General features: G+C 36.5%; 2 protein-coding genes across 2 annotated transcripts; both read right to left on the bottom strand.

The window, feature by feature from the left end:
* Window positions 1-406: 406 nt before the first annotated feature.
* On the bottom strand, window positions 407-4,252 carry LOC124634204 (protein rolling stone-like). The gene is made up of 4 exons (XM_047169640.1): window positions 3,835-4,252; window positions 1,533-1,640; window positions 1,117-1,306; window positions 407-884 (listed from the first exon to the last, which is right to left on the bottom strand). The coding sequence occupies exons 1-4, from the start codon at window positions 4,145-4,147 to the stop codon at window positions 665-667; spliced, it is 831 nt and encodes a 276-aa protein (XP_047025596.1). The 5' UTR covers window positions 4,148-4,252; the 3' UTR covers window positions 407-664.
* Window positions 4,253-4,645: 393 nt separating this feature from the next.
* LOC124629429 lies at window positions 4,646-15,401 on the bottom strand. Its single transcript, XM_047162838.1, has 8 exons — window positions 14,905-15,401; window positions 13,947-14,057; window positions 12,735-12,930; window positions 9,013-9,205; window positions 7,656-8,034; window positions 7,260-7,367; window positions 5,255-5,447; window positions 4,646-5,006 (listed from the first exon to the last, which is right to left on the bottom strand). The coding sequence occupies exons 1-8, from the start codon at window positions 15,215-15,217 to the stop codon at window positions 4,820-4,822; spliced, it is 1,680 nt and encodes a 559-aa protein (XP_047018794.1). The 5' UTR covers window positions 15,218-15,401; the 3' UTR covers window positions 4,646-4,819.
* Between the last annotated feature and the right edge of the window lie 6,294 nt (window positions 15,402-21,695).

The raw sequence follows: 21,695 nt of genomic DNA, 5'->3' as shown, positions 1-21,695 counted from the left end.
ACTGATTTAAGCGTGTATAATTTGGGTGTGAACCGAACATTTAGTTGCAAACGTATGACTAACATTGAATTGAAAATTGAAATTGAATAGAAGGGCATTTGACCTCTAAGACTTTCCTCCAGATAAGCAATAATTGATACAGTTTGATTTTTCCTTCCTGGTGTAAAAAACCCCATGAAAAACCAACTAACTTTAAGCAATCGAATTTAGGTGACTGATTTAATTTTACAGAAAGACATACTTGTCCGGGACATCCCATAAGAGTAGGTGGGTTTTTTGTTCGTACTGAAGGAAAGAAGATATTTTCAGTTGTTTCATAACTGACGAAAAATTCTGATGGCTCTGTAATGTTTTTTAGTTAGTAAGGGCCTTATTTCTAGGAATAGTCGGGAAGAAAATAAACAAAGCCATTCAATCATTTATTTCGGCGGCAGTATATACAAATGCCTTCTTAAAGCTATTAAGTAGCACAAACCAACAACATTACTAACTCAAGCTAGTGATGAGTGTATTATGTCATGTCAATTTATTTATTTTTGAAACTAAGTCGTCCAAAAACGCTACATTCATTTATTAATCTCATATTATTCCAGATGCAGGATTGTTTGCAACACTTGGTTTGCCTTTGTGTAAGGTCCAGGCTTGACTTCTAACAGCTTATTGTCTATCTTAAGTAATTGCTGGACATCCCAGTACTTTGGCCGTTGGATATGGGTATAACCGTGGTGTCTCTATACTTCTTGGTGAGGGCGTCCCGGCCCACGGTCATGGCGGTAACGATCATGTGTATCACAATGATCAGTATAGCTGTTCCCACGATCATTAACACAGTCTCACCGGGTTTCGACCAGTCCAGCATCGGGTATATCCAATTTGTGCCGAATCTGGACAGAACAAATACAATTTTAGTTTTAAATTGAAGGGTCAGAATGTGAGTTAAGTATAGTCTGCTATGGCCAAAGGGTTGCGAATAATGTTGATTTAAATCTTGGTTTAATAGAGTATAATATCCCAAAATGAATTTTACAAGACCTGATAAAATGAATTTAAAAATATGTATTCCATAGCAACGTCTTTTAGTCGGAGCCCAAAAATAAACGTCTTAAATATACTCACGGACTCAGTCCTCCGGCGAAGTAGTAGATAATACTGAAGATCATGTAGATGATACCGAACAGCACCGGGATGTAGAAGTGCATCAGCCTGTGGGGGTGGCGTGACGTCGCCAGGAGGAAGAACATCAGCACCGAGTTGATGCCGTGGATGAACACGTCCAGCACTTTATTCAGGGCGTAGTCACCTTCCACTGAAATGGTAGACAAAGGAGGATTCAGTAAAAACAAATTCACGGCAGCAATGTCGTAAGACGAGAGAAGTATGTGCTCACATGCTCACATTTTTCTTTTTGGGACAAAAAAGTTCCTCGGTTAAAGATATACAAACAAACGTGCAAGGATTCAAACGTCTTCCGGTCGAGTGTCTTATTCAAATACTTCGTCAGCGTAAGCGTATGAATATTGGAATTGACTTACCAACATCGGTGAGCAAGGACCAGTAGAATATCGTGATGAAGAAGGCTATAGTGATAGCGGTGTTGTAACACAGCCAGTAACACTTCACGAGCGTCGGTGGCGTCGAATCTGAAATTATTATTACGAATGAGAAATTGAATTACATACATATCGGGTGTGTCGTTCATAATCACATTAAATGAAATGCGTTAATATACTGGTTAATATGTGTCGATAAACACAAAGATAAAAGAAAAATACGTAAAAATAAAAAAAATGATTTTTTCAAACAAAGTAAATGGAATAAAAATGTGCAAAAATTAGAACACCATATAAAAGTCAGTCATTACAAACAACTGAAATTCTCCCTTGAAAACTGACAGCTGTCAACTGATCAAAACATACGATACTCCTAATTTTATCTCTGCTTTACACATGATGTTGTAAATTATAATAACGAAAAATGACTCCTGTGGTTAAACCACTGAATGGATTAGGTTATTTTTTTTACAATTCGCCATAGAGTATCATAAAGTATATGTGATATGATTTAATGTGATTGTGAACGACACACCCGATATATCAAAGCTTAGGAATGGATAAAGTGAGGAATGATGTCATTATAGAGTCTAAAAGTAGCAATCACCAATAACAGAAAAGATGATAGATGGAGAGGAAGATCGAAAAAGATGGAAAAGATGTCATGATTAATAAGGGAGCGAATGTTGGTATAAAGACTGAGAGAGAGAGAAATGGGAGCGGAAAACTTAATGAGCCGACTCCAAATAAAATTGGGAACAAGGAAGACAGAAGAAGAGCATTAAAGCTTAAGAATGGCAATACGGGTTGAGTATCAGTAGTAGTAGAAAGGCTAAGAAGAATTTATAACTTTTTCATGGTCCACCATTAGAACTTAATATTACCTTTATTCAAAAATAGGACATCTAAGATAAAGGTATTTGTGTTGTTAATCGCCTATGATACAATTTTTGGATTGTGTGAGTATGCGATAACGTATATAATCAAACTTATCAACGTATTTTCACAGTTCCTAGTGTTCCGCGATAGATATAATTAACTGTCAGGTAAATACAAATGTATATATGTAATAACAATAAGTTCAATTAAGTTACAGGGTTTTGTGAGTAATTTAAACCTAAGTATCTAATATAAACAGTAAAATTCATAAATTAATGAGACTTTTTAAAATTTTGAACAGAGGACGTTTGGCATAACTTGAACTAAGCTCAAGAGCATGCACATAAGTGGTACGATATCTCAAAGTAAATATTTTTACGGATATAAATCCTTATAAGTACGACGGCCAATGCAATATTAGCATTAGCTCGTCTTTGAAAAATATTTCTGTGATCCTGATACCTAGAGGCATTCAGACCACCACACAATAAGCTGAACAATACCTATATGACATATCATATGACACCGGCGGTTATTGCATACTGCGCTTGATCAATAGTCATTAGTCATAATGAACTTTGATTAATTGTACATTATCGGCTCATTTAATAATCCGCGTAATATTTAATGTTTAGAAATATGCCAAAAATTATCAACTTGTATGAATCATCATAAAAATTGCGGTAGTAATTATGTAAATACGTGAACTGTTGCTCAGCTAATTTTAATTTTGTATTGGTGACGAAGATACCTAGGTATAGGTAATTAGATTTTGAGAAATGTATAAAGAGTCACTAGGAAATACCATCAAAGATATCTTCGAAATATGATTCTTCCAAATTCGCTTTAACAGTGATGATTACAACTGGATGATTATTTATTTCTATATTCTTAGTCAAACATTCAGTTTGCCATAGTAAATTCTAACATTAACCTACTAGCATTATAAATGCGAAAGTTTATAAGGATGCATGGATGTATGATGTTTGTTTTGCACGCAAAAGCTCCGAATATATTTTGATGAAACTTGGCAATTCTAATTATAGGCTAATTTTTATCTGGGCTTGGGATATAGGTCCCTCGGAAAGCGGGTGAGAAAGGTTAGTCTTTGAATCATTTGTACAATGTAAACATAGTCATTGTAAAGTTTGGTAGGGTTTGACCAGAAAATTATTTAGGTTTTTAATACTCTGACTATCTACAAAACGGTTCAAATGTTTTTGCAGACAAAAATTGAGGGAATTTATTAGTTTGCACTTTGCTTTATGATTTCCTCCGATTTTTTTCCTGTTCTAGGCTCAGACTTCTTTTATTTACATACTTTATAGTTAAGACCTCGAAATGGCCTTGCATGTCTGCGAATCTAGAAAACGGCTTGGAATCGTAATAAAGACTTTAGACTTACCTTCTCCTTTGATGAGCTCTGCAAGAGAGACACTGAACGCCAGTATGGATGCCACAGTATTTACAATTAAACCCCAATGTGTCATGAAAATGAACCAGTGGCCTGCGCCCATGTCGGATCCCATGATCACTAACGAGGAAATCACAGTACCCACACAGCCTATCATAATTAAAGCCCTGATCAATAATAAAGGCCATACGGACCGGTTCCTTTGCCAACAACTTATACAGAAATCTGACGGATCTTCATAGTCCAACGAACACATTCGAAGTTGGCACTCCTTTTTGAAATACTTTTTCACGCTTCCCCCCATTTTTGCAAGCACTATTTAATATAAGAGTAATATTATCGAGAGTGTCGAGCGAGCGTGTCGGGCCCTGACTGTGAACCGACTCTGTTATCTCTGATTAGACGGTGATTGTGTGCCTTCGATGATCCACACATTTTAGCAGATAACAATAGAACAATGATGCCTTGATTATATTAAAACTTTAGTCACTGGAAAAAAGGTACCTAAAGGTATGATAAAGTACCTACTGTTGTTAATATTCTATAGCTTTTTTGGATCTTTTTAAGACCCCGTTTCGTCTTAAGAGATACCATAAAAATGTTCTTCGCTGGAGTCTTTTGCAAATCAGTCAAAATACGTCTTTACTCGCAAAAGCTGAGCGCCTGAAAAGTTTTATATGCAAGATGGATATTTGCGTACTAATCATCTTTAAGAAAGTAGGTATATTTAATCAGGCGTTCTCTTGGTCCATGACAAACTCGTTTTTCAATGCATTTGGTTTATCAATAAAATAGTCTCATGTAGCGAGTATTTTGTGTTCATCATTGTCATTTATTTAGGTAATTTTTAACAAATAAAACAAAATATTCCTTCGTTAAGTGTACACTCCGGACACCATATTTTCCTCCATAAGGCTTGGCAAACAATAGCGTTCTTCATTTTTATTAAGATCTTAAATAATTTTAGGGAATTCCTTTATCTGCTGGATATCAATAGTACTGTGTTATCTCTGCACCGCTTAGTGATGGCATCCCTGCAGAGGGTCATGCCAGCGACGACCATATGCAGTACAATGAGAAAGAAGGCCACCACCACGACCAGGATCATGGCCTCACCGGGCTTCTCCCAATCCAGCTGCGGATATATCCAATGCGTGCCAAGACTGTGAGGAATAAGAAATGTTGTTAGTTACATTCTTTAGTGGTTTGATATCCAAGTGCATATGGTCATAGGAATGATAGTTACCTACTTGAAGATTTAATCCTGATAAAGTTAAGTTCAGAATAATCATTATGATGAGTTTTTGCGATATCAGTTTTAAATTCTGACTAGACTATATTGATAATCTTAATTATATTAACTGATTAAGAATTAGTCACTCATGATACAGCAAATTTAAGATATACTTACGGGCTCATCCCACCAGCGAAATAGTATATGACACTGAAGATGACGTAAGTTAGAGCGAACAAGATAGGAATGTAGAAGTGCATCAGCTTATGGGGATGGCGTGACGTGATCAGCATGCAGAACATCAGCACCGAGTTGATGCCGTGGAGAAACAGGTCCACAACTGGATTCAGTTCAAAGCCGCCATCTGCAGCTGAAAGTTAAGGGTTTGCTGTTGTAAGTAAAAAGGCCATCAATGTCTGTAAGGTTTGGCAGTCCTGCGATATGGTCGTAGTGTCAACAGTGAACTTGAACAAAATTCAAAAAGACGGTTTGTTAGATGATTGAACCTTTAAGGATAGGCTGGGAGCGTGTTCTGTCTTCAAAGAAAATTACCAGCAATTACGGGCGGATCCAATTCCCATCCTCCATGGTTGAAAAAACGCACGTATTAAAGAGAGATTTCAGGTAGATCAAGGATTGTATACATGAATTCGATACTGTGACTGGCATAGTATATAAACTAAATAGGTAATAAATATTGCAATCGGGAAATATGAAAGTTACAAAATATCTCGCTCGGAAATTGCGATTAGGTATCGTGAATTGGAGGAAAACTATTGATTGCTTGAAGTGTCAGTTTCCTGGCTGCAGTAGGTATATGTGCATGGCCAAAACCTAGCACGCATTCTTTATAAAGTGGCGGACCAACTGATTAAATTATTTTATTTATTTTTTTGGAAACTATGCGATAAATTTTTGATGAGAAAAAGTCTTCATAAACATTGATGAAATATTGATCATAAATTATATAGAAAATTAGGTACATTTAGTCTCGTTAGGGTCAACAGATGTATGCGCAACTTTAATAACAAGTTATAACCTTCAAAACATACATGTTTAAACCACAAAACTAGATACATTTACCATGGAAATTACACAAACAATATTTTTACAGAAGTCAGACCGCATGTAATTAGATTGCTCAAAATTTTACGCGATTTGTACATAGGTACATACTTATATAGAAGTCGTTGTTAACTTACTTTGATTATAGTTCGGCCATTCAGAGAATGCGTTCCTGACACGTCGCGATTGAACTGACGACGTAACTTTGCAATGGCGTTGCAGTTACGATAAAAATATTTTTGCTGGTTGTTTACCGTTTTAACAATTGAGGAGCATTAAAACAACATTATTATATCAATAATCAATGAATGTTATAATTTTGTGCCAAACTGAGTGTCAAATAACTTGGTAAACAATATTTTTCTAAATCTATACTGCGCTATTACAAGGTTATGTCAGCGGTTTATATTTTGTAGTGCTGTGCTAAAAATAACAGGCAAGTATCGTAATCTGTTCTTATACAGTTATAATATAAAATAATACGTTTTGATTTTCTTTTTAAGAATTGGAAAATAATGGACTATAAGACTTAATTATAACGTTTATGAAATATAAAAATAAAACTATGACCAAACCGCATTTTTATACTTAGATTAAAAATGGTAACCCCAAATGGCGTTATGGGCCGCCATTTTGTGACGCTAAAACAGTCGTCCGTTGTCGTTTCGTGCGCATAGACCACGTTTTTCAAGTGTTTTCGATCTGTTTTTATTTGATTACCCGGCTTTTGTTAGACCGAGATATCAGGATTGATTCTGTTATTGATAATAATATAATTATACATGTAGGCGAAGATGATGATGAAGACACCACCTCCTCAAGCAAATCGGAGTCTGATTAATATTCTGTTCGCACATTCAATTCAATGTACTTGTAACAAAGAATAAATAAAACAATTTTATTATATGAATATTACCTTTTTTTGGTTTCCACTTAAATAACTAAAATATAAAACAAATGATTCCGCCAATTTAAAACGAAAATAATCTTAAAATAATGCGGCGGTTCATTTTGAAGGAACGGTAACGAACTCAGTGTTATGTTGTGCCCATCACTAGTCGTGACTAACTGATAGGTGTCAGGAACGCATTCTCTGAACGGCCGAAGTATAACTTACCAACTTCTGTGAGGAAGGAGTAGTAGAATATCGTGATGAAGAACGCCATAGAAATTGAGATGTTATAGCAGCACCAGTACATCTTCACCAGCACTGTCGGGGTTGTATCTGAAATCATGGAAGTTGGAGTTTACGTACCTACTATTTCTGCTGTAACACTAATGTGTAGATTTTTTTTATCTCTATAGTGTTTTGTAGAAATATCTAAGCTATGTAATAGATTACTGCTTATGGTTTATCAATTTCATAACATTGCAAGAATTTAATCAGAGCTAATAAGATATTTTATAATCTCGTCAATTTGAGAAGTCGGGATTCTAAACAATCTTTTAGGTTACGGAATTCTTTGCAATCAATTATTTGCAGGGAAAAGAAGGAATTAAAACAAGGACTTACCTGGCCCTCTAAAGAGTTCCGTAAGAGAGATACAACATGCTAACAATGAAGTGATGGTGTTTACGTACAAGCCCCAACGGGTCATGAAAATAAACCCGTAACCAGCGCTTACTCCATCCTGAACCAAGATCACGAAGGCGGCTACCGTACTTCCAGCAAAACCTATGAATATTATTGTTCTGATCACCAACAAGGGCCAAATGGACTGACCCCTTTGCCAACAACTCAAATAAAAGTCTGATAAATCCTCAAAGTCCAACGAAAACTTTTGAAATTGGAATTCCTTTTTCAAATACTTTTTCACTGTTCCACCCATTTTTGACACACTTCTTTTCTTAAATATTATTTTTATCGAGAGTAGGTTTATCGAGTGCGCGTGTCAACTACCGACTGAAACAGACCTTGTTATCTCTGATTAGTTTGTGATTATGGGCCACATTTAAGTACATAGATAGCATAAGAATGACGCCAAAATTAAAAATAATTTTGGGGCCTGAGACAAATGATACAAGAAGCAAGTTTCTTCCATAAGTAGGTCATGGAAAACGGGATGGGAGACACTTAACTTTTTGAGTTAAAAAAATAAGATCATATAAACACATAAAAATATTTATTGATATCTACATGTTTTGACGTCATGAGGATTTCAAGATCACATTAATCCAGTCTGACTGTGCGCTTTCTAAGTAAGAATATTTACAAACCATTACTGTAAAGTACAAATAAATCTACTTACAAAACTTAAAAACTAAAATCACAGTGTGCTTTGAATTTATACAGTAAAATATGTATAACATAATATTGTATTTACCTGCACAATATACATTTTAGTAACATAATAAACCATTCTTAAGATTTACGAACTGTTAACCAAATTAGCTCTAATTAAGTAGCTGCATGAGTTTTATAAAAAGTTTGAACTAACTTAGATTAGATTTTCATTAAATTATATCACATTTTAATACACCACGCACCCAGAATAGTATAAAATATTACATTCACACATATCATTCAGACTATCCTCGGGAACTGTCATGGCTGGTGGAGCTACCACAGGTAAAGGTACCCACTAGCTGATACAATATCGTATTTCTAACCCCCAACAATAAGTGTGTTAACAAACCCCCTCCACGCTTTCTTCATAGCTCCAAAAAGCAGGACACATACAAACACTTTTATTATTTTTAAATCTACTAAGACCATTCTTATCGTATGGTTGCGAGCGACCTGTATAATTGACTCAATTCTCTTACCGGTTAAGGTTTAGTTACGAATTAAGAACACAACAAGCCAAAGGCATTTCTTACTCGGTGTTTTCTTTCAAATAATTTATATAATTAGGTAGATTTTCTTGTTAGGGTGCGTATGCATCGTTGTAGACGCCCGCAGGTACAGCCAGCCGTCTCTTGGCGATCGCGTCTCGTGCTGCAGCGATGCCAACTGTGAGTAGATGCATCAGGGCGAGGAATAGAGCTGTCAACGTGATCACCACCATCGTCTGCTCAGGCTTCGACCAGTCCACCACGGGGTAGATGAACGGGTTACCCCATCTGAAATGGTCAAACGACCTCTTTAGTAAGTAATTAAGTTGAAGTAAGCATGGATGCCCTTTGGATATATGGTTATTTTTGGATGTGACAACAGAATAAAAGATTCTTAGAAGTGATGTAGAATTCTGATAAGCTTATTATGTTATCATATAATTGACCATGATTATAGTGAAAAACGCTCTTTCCCGACGCAAAAATGATGCAAGTTTGTTAACATACATCTAGCGAGACACGTTGAGGACTATGTACCAGTAAAAACTTTGCTACAGTCGCCAGAAAACGATGTCTATGGGTTTCGCAAATAGTTATAGAGTAAGGTCATTCCCACGGCGAGTGATTTATTCTCAACTCCTTTGTAGATACGTATCTGTGGTAGCAAAGAATAGGGCACGTTTTGTTTAGTAAGCAGTTTTTTTGTTTTGTTAAAAAAACACACACAAATATGCTACTCTATAACTATAATAAGCTGATATACTATATCTTTAAACCTACATACAAGCTATATTTTTGTTATCGTGGCATTCCTATTCCAGAATACTAGTTCACATTTAAAATTTTCAAGTTCATATTTCGCAGATATAAGTCGATTGTGATTGTGTTCGGAATATAAAATTAAGCCATAGATAGATAGATAGGTAGATACTATGTAAGGGTGCGTCCACATCTGGCGAATGCGCCGCGAATGCGCAGCACGCGAGCCGATCGCGAGCTGTCCGCGAGCTGCGCGCGTGCAGTCACTGCAATAGTTCGGTGCGCCTCTTTAGCGCAACTCACGCAAGGCTCGTATAGAGCGCGCGAGCGGCGCGCGATCTGCGCGCAATCAGTTCTCGCCCTTACAGTTCCGTATATTGGCTCAGTACTATCGAAGATGGCAGACGTCGCGCGCCGCCTGCGCGCCGCTCGCGTGCGGCGCTTAGGTCGCGCGCGAGCTGCGCGCGGGCGGCGCAGAAGCGGCGCACGAACAAAAATGCACGCGCGCAGCTCGCGGACAGCTCGCGATCGGCTCGCGTGCTGCGCATTCGCGGCGCATTCGCCAGATGTGGACGCACCCTAATACTAAGTGGAGGTAACGTTGTTTTCTTTTAAATTATACATATAAGTATTAAATAAGAACTCATTCACCGTATCTATTACTGATTTTTCCGAATATTTTGCAATAAGTTTAATCTGTATCGCGATGTCATTGAATGCACCAGTCTCAGTTTACAAAAGGGCTGTATTTATGTTTAGCAAACACGTATAGTACCCTACCTGTACTTGGCATATATTTGAAGTGTTCAAATAAAGCCAAGGATTTACACGTTTGGTGTAGTGCACGGCTGCGGTCATTCACATTTGTGTACTAGGCTTTATGTTTAACGTTTATTTTGTTTTTCATGACTTTTAGTTAATCTTCAACACTTTGCTTTGTTTTGGTGTCTTTATAAATGTTACTTGGCATGCTATACGAGTTTTGTTTTTATTGCTTTATTTATTAAATAAATACCTATGTATCGCAGGCTTCTTAAATATAATATTTGCCATCGACTACCAAAAAAGAAGATTTTTTCAATTATCCTTAAGAAACAAGTTTATTAATCAAAACAATTTCGGATGTTATATTTTTCTTAATATTATGTATTTAATTTTAAAAACGCCTTTGAAACTAATTAACAAATTCTCCGTTGTCTGCAAAGCCAAGGTTTGTATACTAATACACATATCATTTTAACATCAAACACACAAATTCACACATAGCTGTGTTTTATAGTGTGCGTGGGACACAAGCAATATACAATATATGTGCAATATATAGCTAACATATTCATTGTTAGTCTGTCACTCACAGATCAGTTAAGAAACAGGAGTCTAATCTACATGTAGCAACTACTTGACGTGCAATGTATTGTGTTCACCGCCCAAAAATCGTGTGTACTTCGCCTTAGTGGCGCAAGCGCGGCTTATTGTGGATACGATTTGTTACTGTATACATGGTGGTATTAAATAAAGGTTTGCGTTCTCATGCGATTTACAGTGATTGCATTTTAGTAGCAACTTTTTTACGAGTAAGGCAACTCTATGAAAATATGTTGTGGAAATATAAAAAAGTTACCTATTGGGACTCTAGTATTCGAGCAAATTTCTTCTATAATCTACATATCCCTCTATAATCAAATACCTTGTTGGTTTGTCGTAGTAAATAAATATATAAGTACTTGTTATATGATACATTGCAATTTGGAATTTGTTTGGTAACACTACCTCATGTGTGTCCTCAAATCATAAAGCATAAAACAAATAAGCGCGCAGATTTCACGCGTGCGAACAATGACTGCATACTAATCTAAGGTTTTTGGAATTGTTTGTTTCCTTGTTTTATTGTCCCCGAATTTACAAACAAGGTGATGCTCTTAAGGTAACATGAGTACAATCATACAAACGCATTACCCAACCTCTGGCATCGGCCTTGAGTTTCATAATTTCATGGCGGTTTATGCGTTAGATAGTTTGATTTAAAAAAATCTGTCATAGAATCAATGTCAACCTACGTAATGCTGAACTTGACAAGTATTATGCGTGAGTGTGTGACCATCGACCTCTCGCTCGTATATTGGCCACATGTCCGTTAGATGTCGAGGTTCCACGTTACGACATCACACCAATCTCCGATACGAGCCACGGAACAATCAATTAGAACATTATATTATTATTTTGATCTTGAACTTTTGCGCTGATGCAAGCGCAGCAACGAGCTTACGAAAATATTTGATTAAGCGTTATTTTATGCAATTATATAATATTGGAATGCACATTTACGCATAGACTTATCTATGTAACTAAAAATTTGAAGACTGTAGTTGTTATTCTTTCAGTCCAACTGTGATTTTTTTATAATTTCATTATTGTTGCAAACTGATTATCGTTGAATCATTAAAGTCTTAACAAACAAAGGTCTTTATTGATCCATTGCGTGTTGTAAAGGACGCTTCAGATTGATCTTGGAGATATCTAAACAAAGGGTCAGTTGCTTCATCTTACTCATCTATTATCGTCAACGGCTTACATGCCTTTTAAAATGCCATTATGTAAATTGCTATATAATTGGTTGTTTGTTTGTTTATGTACAAAAATTACTATTATCTAAATACCTAAGTTATCTGCTATGACTGATTGTATATACGCCCATCACATATGCCTGCACTTGCATCGGTTTCATACATTCATGAGAGTGGGCGTGAGAGCATAAGAGCATATGGCAGAGATATCAAAAGGTGCTCGCATGGCAACGTAATGTCTGGAGCTACCGAACAATTCGATGAGCATTCCGGCAACCATCCTTAAAATTGCATAACTTGGTACTAGAATAAGAAACTTTATTTCCAGAGATACGGTACTACAGGTGTTTTGGTTAGGTAACATTAAGTACAGCATAGATATCTCACCGCTCAATCGGTTTGCAAATTTTTAGTAGACTCTGGTACATACTACATTTACATATCATAAATTAGGACATATAAAAGTGACATTTGAACAATTCAAAAATACTCACGGGTCCAATCCGCCAGCGAAGTAATAGATGACGCTGAAGAGCATATAGGCCCCGGCGAAGTACAGCGGCTGCATGACATGCATCAGCCGGCTGGGGTGGGCTGAGAAGATCAGCTCCACCAGCATCACCGCCGAGTTGACGCCGTGCAGCATGATGTCCAGCACCGGGTTCGGAGCGAAGTTCACTGTTTCAGCCGCTGGAAGTATTAAATGGATGTTAAAATTATGGTGTACTTTCCTCATAGTTATTTAGGTATTCACAAGGAACATTGCAGCAATGAATTACGTGTTAATTTAACATTATCAACTGTTAAATGCAGAATTATGTTACAAATGAAATTGGAGATTTTTTTACAATCCTAACTGTATATAAAATGGTAAAAACTAGGTCTAATTGCTATACTTTTGAAAAAAAATAACTAAGAATTATACTGAAAAATCATCAAATGCAGATTTACTTAAAAATGAAACGTTTATCGCGTCATTTTTAGTTGACTTTTGTTAGGTCGAAATAATGGTGGTGATCAAACCGCGTGGTACCTTCTGTGTAAGCGCCAAGCAGTGGGGTCATTAAGTAGGTCGTTGTTGTTATAAAAGGCTTTTTATGTCGAACATTTTTTCGTTTTGCTACTGCGATACATTTTCACAGTATGTCTTTTGTTGCTCAATTGATAATGCGAGTGGCATTAGAAAGCGGTAACAATGTGGGCACCATAGAGTTGGAATTTGTCAATGTTGTTCCACCATCGTAACGTAAGCCCATTTTAATTCGGGTCATTAAAGAGTTTATTAATATTCCTATTTGTACAACCGTTTTGTAAACGTCAATCAAATAAATTATCAACGCGTTTCTCAAACATTGCCGAGTTTTCAAAAGGTATAAAATGAGACGGTGACAATTCATACTGATTGATTCTGAGTTGTGCAACTAATATTGATTTATTGTCAGATAGTGTTGACGAGCAATAAGTCAATATTATTCTGATTGCTCTTAATAGTTAGACGTCAGCGCTTGCGTCTTCAATATAACATCTTCAATTTACACAATAACTGTTTCAAAACCTTAACCATTTGTAGGGCAAGCGAGTTATTTTTGATAGACGTTGCATTGTTCAGATTACTGATATAAGAATTCAAGGATTTGTTAGAATAATAACCTTTACAAACTAAAATGTGGCCTACTTAGGTCTTTGTTAGGTTAAGTTTAACTTACAAGTCTTCAGGATTCCCCAGTAGAACACCGTGATGAGGAAGGCGACGGGGATGGTGATGTTGTACAGGATCCAGTAGGTCTTCACGTACCATGGCAGACCGAATGTTGCATCTGAATCAAAATGTTCCAATTATTTCACACTGCCTTGAACACAGATAATAATAGCTATTCAAATATCGATAGCTGTTTCAATGTCAACGTGCGGGTAACTGCATTAGTTTGGAATTTTTGTCAGTTTCTAATATTTTGGGACGAGGTGAATTCAAACCATTATGCTAAGTTCATATTCTATATATAAAGCTGCCGTTCCCACATTGCAGTTACGGCGTTGGCCAATACGTAAATTATCATGCATTAAATTGAAATAACTTGTATTTTCCGCTCATCTAAGAGACGACTACGCGTGTACGCATTATAATCTACGTATAATTTTGTGAATGTAACGATCATATCTTCCGCTAGCATTGGTCGCACAGCGGAACATAACTAATGCGTCCGCTCTATATAGAATGTTATACACGACCTTCATTAAATATGAATACATGAACCAGTTATTCGACAACTTATTTCATGGAGATAGTTCGTTATGTGGTGTTAGTAAGTGAGAGATGAGATAATGTGGAGACAATATTTTATAAGACCTCACGCGTTTGGCGCGAGGTCAGACGAACGCATTAATACGTGATGCTCACTGCAGCCACGTACCACATATTATTCTTCGACGTGACATCAACGGGCCCATATCAAACAATACAGCATCTCCTATAAAATCTTCGACAATCGAGGTTCAAAATTAACATATTGTCAATAAAATAAAAAAGGCCAGCGATTGTTGAGCCACACGTTTACGCGTATGTTGTCTGTTTTGATAACATGCTACGTGCTGTTTTATCAGAACAGGTGTGACACGTGGTAGATAAACACAGATAGATACTTATGAGTTTGGAATAAAGCGTACCAATGGGCTTCTTAAAGTAAGCGTATGCTGATACAGCAGTAGAGAATCCGGTGGTGAGAACGATTAGTAGGAAACCCCAATGCGTTAGGTATATGAACCAGTAGCCGAAACGTATGTTCAATGTCAAGGGCACAGCGATAGACGTGAGCAGCACGCACGTCGAGAACAGGAAGAGGAAGCCTCGGAGGAGCAGCAGCGGCGCGGCCGACCGGTTGCTTTGCCAGCAGCTCACGTAGAAGTTGCACGGCGAGGCGTGCTCCAGCAGACACGAGCGCCACCGACACTCCACGCGCACACACTTTACACACAGCATGGCGCACCAGCCACCACGCACACAACACTAACGAACAACTCAGAACACTCAAACAGCATTTCCAAATGTTCTTTGTTCAGCGCGTGACTGTATTGATCCTTCACTAGATTGCGAAGATAACCTTAATATAATCAGCTCAGTATTCCCCGCGTTAAATATGACCGATCGTGCACATAGTTAGTGATAAACTAAGTAGTGAAAATGTGCTGCAAGCAGTGAAGCGTGAGGACGGCTGATCTTGTAACAGCACTGTAATGAACTTGTTCCTTATTGTACCGCCAAGGTCTTGCGACATAGATTTTTAATCGGTTCTTGCAATAGCCATTTTTATACTTGGGTTACTTGTTTTGTATTTAATCTTATCTGTGTATAAATAGCTGATATTTGATGCTTTTGTTTTGTTTGATTGACACATTGAAAAATTGTTCTTTATCAATCTATACTAATATTATAAAGAGGAAAACTTTGTTTGTTTGTTTGTTTGTTTGTTTGGTTGTAATGAATAGGCTCAAAAACTACTGGACCGTTTTTAAAAATTCTTTCACCATTCGAAAGCTACATTATCCACGAGTAACATCGGCTATATTTTATCCCGGTACGGGCAGTAGTTACCACGGGACGCGGGTGAAACCGCGGGAAAACGGCTAGTTTTCAATAAACCTAACAACATATGATTATTTTATATTCATTATAATTTACTCTTTATTCATTATAAGTTTGGTCTTTTATTAGCTTTTTTTGTGAAAATAATACTACTGTTATCCTAGTAGGCACATCATGTTTGTGTTGTACATGTAATGTAGTAGGATGCGCCAATTTTATGCTTAGGTTAAAAAATATTTTAACAGGCTTTAGATACGCGTACAAAGTAATGCTTGAGAACTCAGTTTTTGGGGTGAATCAATGTGCTAACCCACTTGTGTTAATTTTTATTTATATTTCTTATCATTTGATATTTATTTTTATATTGTACTTGTTGTGTATGCAGCTTGTTCTTCAAACCCAATAGACATACATACTTAGGTACATGTGTTGCTGGGGAGTTTGTTGCGCCAATTTTTTTCGCAGGAAAAACACAGGAAGAGTCTGCGTTTTGGGGGCTGTCTTTTCGAGAGCCTAATTGGCCTAATAAATCAGACTAATTTGAATTAACGTTTTTGAGTATTATTGTACCTAACATTCTTTGATTTATTCTAGATTTTATGTTATTTGTAGGTAGTTATGTTTACAAATTGAATTTCAGATTAATTTAATAATACATATTTTTTAACTTCTTTATTTATTTTTTATCGTGTATTTTCATCTCCACCTACCACAACTAATTGGGAAAAACATCAAATAGCTACTTTAATTTGTGTAGGTATTTTTGCTAATGACTTCTTTTAGCTATATTAGTTTATTGTAGACAAAAACACTTGACGGTTTCTTATCTTATGTTTGGTCACGATCTAACCTTCCCACGATTTAATTATGAAATAACGGTCTGTAAAAAGGCATTAAGTTTTAATAAGTGACGAGAAAACAATAACTCGCCCAGCAGAATGGTCATAAATGGTTTTAATCATTATACGAAACCTCCGTTAAGGTTTTGCTCGTCTTGATAGTATGCATTATTTTGATAATTCAAATGCACAGAAATTAAACAGGCCACAATGCGAATTGATGTTCAAAGCACATCACTGATCGTTAGGTACTAATCGCTACGTGATTATTTATAAAGATAATATTAGCAGGTTTCAATAGCTACCTAGTTTTCTTTTGCGAAATATTCATGCACGCGTGACTAAGTCAGTGGCGCGAATTTATTATACGGTAGGTACAAGAATGTTGTAGTTGTCAGGCAGGCGGGTGCCGGTACCTCTGTAGCTTGCACCAGCTCCACCAGCCAGGATGCTATGTGAAACACCAGGTGGAGCAACCGTCGCCATTAGTGACGCATCACCGGCCCGCTCGGAAAACACCCATTACAACCAATTAACAGATGCAGCAATTAAAACGCTGTAAACTTACCTGTTAAACCTTTACGTCCTATGGCGACGAATATCCCGAACGACGACTCCAGTACTACGAACGCCAGGCCCCAATGTGTCATGTAGAGGAGGAACTTCTCTGTTGGCCCCCAGAAGAACGATATGGACCAGAGCATGACGACCAGTGCCCACACGAGGATGGGCACTCTCCAGTACAGAGGCGATATCCTTCCCCAACATGATCTCGTGAACGGCTCGCTCGTCAAATTCTCTTCTTTCCCAAGTATTCCTGTAGCGCAATATAACGTTTTCCTCCACGACCACTGCATCGTGCTATGTAAACTTATGATCTCTTGCGCAATAAATTATACTTAGTCAAAATACTCCTTCAGTTTTTTATAACATCTTGAGTGAGACCCACTGTTTGTGTAGCTGAGGACAAGGACAAAAAATAAGAATATTAAATACGTTATAAATAATTATTTTGCCAAAATGATACTCTTAAATTACAAGGTTCTTCAAATTCAAGTGATTACCATAAAAGAAAATGAAGTCATAATTTGATAAGTCATCAAAAATGTTTGTTCTCAAGCACATCAGGTATCTCTTAAGAAGTTGAGAGCTAAGGTCAAGAGACCATAATATGAAGCACGTGAATTAGGGAACGATAAGCTACAAAATTCAAACGGTGAAGGTATTGGTGCGTAAAATGTGAGTGAGGTAAAATGAGTCAAGTATAATGTGACACTATGTTTTCTACCAATCGTAATACCTACCTCTGACTACCTCTACAGAGCCATTTGAGACCAATTGATTACCTACTTTCGGTACGATTTTGATCTGTTTTGAATTAGTCGTTTCTGGGCTCATGAAAGTTGTATATTTTAGGAAAGGCTAGGCATATGATGATTAATCTTTCCATCAAATAATGTAAATAATTGGTAAATTTTAAGGGCCACTTAAATCTATTAAATTTCCAATACAATAAAAGGTTGATTGCAATCCACGCAACCGCTAGATGAATAGTCGAGGTGAAGTATAACCATAGCTCCTACAAGTCAATAATAATAATTTATTTTATTGCATTTTACATGTATGTATAAGTAGGAATATGTACTTACCTACTTCTATATATTATGACCTCAAACTATACATATGAATGTAAAATATAAATAATCATGGTAGGTATGTCTGCATTATAAAATGAACAATTGAATAGTTATTTGTAGGAGTTTGAATAATCATCAATCATCATTATTTTGGCTACAATCAAATGTTATAAAACGTGACCGCATGCAAACAGGTTTATCGTATCCATACAATTAAGTCTAATTACTTATAAAGTATATTCACCTCAGTCATCAGATAAAAAAAGACAACCAAACAAGCTAGAATGATAAATCTATAAAAAAAAACTTCTAATACATTCTCAATGCGTAATGTCAATCATTGAAACCAAAACATGCGTAAGTACGCTCAAACAATTTATTTGCTGTTATAAAAAAAATGAAACGCATTTAAATGACAAACATTAACTATGAAAGATTACTGAATTTACATACTTATACAATAGTACGACATTCATCATGTAATGTTATGAGAGGATAGCAAATATTACGAACTAGCTTCCGCCAGCGGCTTCGCCCGCGTGGTGTGTTGATAAAAAGTAGCCTATGTGTTAATCCAGGGTACCACCTATCTACATACCAAATTACAATCTAATCGGTCCATCCGTTTTTGCGTGATTGAATAACAAACATACATCCATACATTCTCACAAACTTTCACATTTATAATATAAGTAGGATTACTAGAATTCTGTTCAAAATAAACACACGCCGCAAGTTCAAGTTCAGCAGAGCATTGATAGTTGCGCAGACTCAGATACCTACCTGATGACCTACATAAAATATTACGTAGAACGAATCGACTGCTCTATGATTTTTTTATTGACGACTATTATATAACACGTGTTAGGCAATATAACATAACTCTAGTAGTACGATAAAACTAAAAAACCGGCCAAATGCGAGTCGGAATCGCACACGAGGGGTTCCGTGCCACTATTTAGAAAATGAGCAAAAATATCATGTTTGTTGTATGGGAGCTCCCCAAAATATTTATTTTATTATAGTTTTCAGTATTTGTTGTTATAGCGGAAACAGATATACATCATCTGTAGAAAAATTCACCTTTCTAACTATCACGATTCATGAGATACAGCCTGGTGACAGAGGGATGCGGACGGACGGATAGAGGAGCGAAAATAATAGGAACCCGTTTTACCCTTTGGGTACGGAACCCTAAAAAAACTAACGTACATAATGTACTGCTACAATTTTAGGTATTATTAAACGACCGTTAATATAATTAAATGCATGTTCATGTAAAAGGTTAATGAATGTGCGTAAATTTACCTAATTTAGTATTAAATTAGAATATTTGCCGAAGGTTATGCCTGCAAACTGCGGAGCAAACATTTGCTTGCGGTCGACATTGGTTGGTAAGTACACAAGCAAGTATTTGGCATATACAAATACATATGTATAATTATTTGTATGTACATAAAACATTAAAGAAATACGCGGACACACGTTTCAAATTACGTGGCTGTTACTTATCTACTCTGTTGGCAAAATATATTTAAATAAGTACTTTTAGAAGCAAAAAATCCTGAGCTCACAAAAAAGTTTCAAGTGTTAGCTTATGAAATTGATTTTAATATTAACTTAGTAGGAAGTATTGTTTGTGATTAAAATATAATAGAATATTATATACATATTCACATATTTATTTATTTTAATTAATCTACGCGCTTGATGATTCTTAGTTTCAGTCTCCATCGCATTATAGAACCATTCATTCAAAAAATCGAATGCTTACAACTCCATTTACGATTGTACAATATAGTAAAACCTCTACATACTAACCGGTATTTTATTACTATCAGTAAATAAAATGTGGTCAGGAATTTCATTACGTTATATTTTTTAACTGAGTAGGTAAGTACATAGCGCGTGTTTGAAAGGCATAGAATATGTATTTCTACAATCAATCAATACTCGAGGTCAACGTGCTGTAGCCACGGTCAAGTGTAAGTGAAGCTGAATTCGTAAACATTCAAAATAATCGGTTTTATTAATCGAGTTTTGGTATGTGACCGTTGAGCGAATGCACATACCTATATTGTCATTCACAACAGCGAAGTTCATTGATCGGAAGTTACAGCTGTGTACGGGAACTTTACAACATCTAGAGGCACTTAATCGATTGCAGACCAGTCCCTACAATCAATCGGAAAAAATAAAAAGATACGCATGTCTATGCGTAATATAGCTCACTGTATCAAAACCTAAAACTTTAAGAAAGCACAAACTTACTGAAATCATAAACTACAACACTGTTTCCGCATTTTCAAAATACTCGAGGTTAGAAATAATATTCGATTGTTTAAGTCAGTAATCATAAAATTTGCACCTTTTGTTTTCACGTCCGCAGCAACTACAGTCCAACACAGTATTGTTTAGTTGTTGTCAAATTATTATACGACTCGAAACCTATCGGGGAACAATACCATGTACCTAACTGAACTCTTAGTAGGTATTTTGTAAATGTTTCCACAATCAGGCCGCACTATGGGTCAACACTAACTTTGCTTAATTTGTTAAGTCGCCTTGTCCAAACGTCGTTAAATATATTTGTGTTCAGCCGTTGTTTGTTATTTACGTTCGTGCCGGCCTACAACATCCTTTAAGGCAGTCGAGGAGCTCACTGCGTGGAAAATCATTTCAAGGGCATTAGAAACCGAGGAAAACGCTCGCTCATTATCCTAACCTTAAGGATGCGCTCAGTCACGATAGACGAACGATTTGTAATCACAATAAGGATATGGTGCTAACGTGGCCCTCATCTTCCGGTGCTCGCGTGTTTCTAAACATCCGATTGAGTGGCGATTCGTATTGCGCCTACTTTTTATTATTATATTGGTAACTGATTATATCAGTGTACTTACAGCTTGTTACACCCATAGAAGCATGTCGTGACACAATCTTCGAGGTTAAGAAAAAGGCCTACTAATTTGTTTTTCCACGTTGTTGGTTCAGCGAGGTTAGAAACTGATGTTGCCAGGGTTTACATCACTCAACTTGAAGGATCTGATGATCGTGCTGCAAACACTTAACAAGTTCCTCTATTCTTAATTATTAAGAGAGTTCCTGCGTTTATGATAAATTACTGCCCTTCTGAACTAGCCGCGAAAATTACAAATTATATTAGGGAATGGCATTTTCCATTCGCAGATTTAAATAAAATTATTTTGGGACAAGCCAGGTCTACTACGAGCCAGCAGCTGCACAAAGCGTTTAGTGAAATGTCATTTTACGAGTTACGGTAAGACTGAAAATACATTACTGAAAATAAATATGCCCCAAGAAGATTGGAGCCAATATCTAGGCGGGCTGTTGGGACATGCGCCAAAATACTATTGGAACCTATAGATATTTGTCAAG

Source organism: Helicoverpa zea, chromosome 1, assembly GCF_022581195.2.
Source record: "Helicoverpa zea isolate HzStark_Cry1AcR chromosome 1, ilHelZeax1.1, whole genome shotgun sequence".
NCBI classification, from domain to species: Eukaryota; Metazoa; Arthropoda; class Insecta; order Lepidoptera; family Noctuidae; genus Helicoverpa; species Helicoverpa zea.
Note: the sequence above shows the minus strand (reverse complement) of the source record. Positions and strands in the feature narration are given on the sequence as shown.

Bases quoted from the DNA above. Each gene is read 5' to 3' on its own strand.
- LOC124634204 (XM_047169640.1), bottom strand. From the start codon at position 4,147: ATGGGGGGAAGCGTGAAAAAGTATTTCAAAAAGGAGTGCCAACTTCGA. The intron at 1,641-3,834 runs GTAAGTCTAAAG...TAATAATTTCAG, and splicing joins AGAGCTCATCAAAGGAGAAG to ATTCGACGCCACCGACGCTC. The intron at 1,307-1,532 runs GTAAGTCAATTC...CTACCATTTCAG, and splicing joins GTCCTTGCTCACCGATGTTG to TGGAAGGTGACTACGCCCTG.
- LOC124629429 (XM_047162838.1), bottom strand. From the start codon at position 15,217: ATGCTGTGTGTAAAGTGTGTGCGCGTGGAGTGTCGGTGGCGCTCGTGT. The intron at 14,058-14,904 runs GTACGCTTTATT...ATTTTGATTCAG, and splicing joins TTACTTTAAGAAGCCCATTG to ATGCAACATTCGGTCTGCCA. The intron at 7,368-7,655 runs GTAAGTCCTTGT...CCATGATTTCAG, and splicing joins GGAACTCTTTAGAGGGCCAG to ATACAACCCCGACAGTGCTG.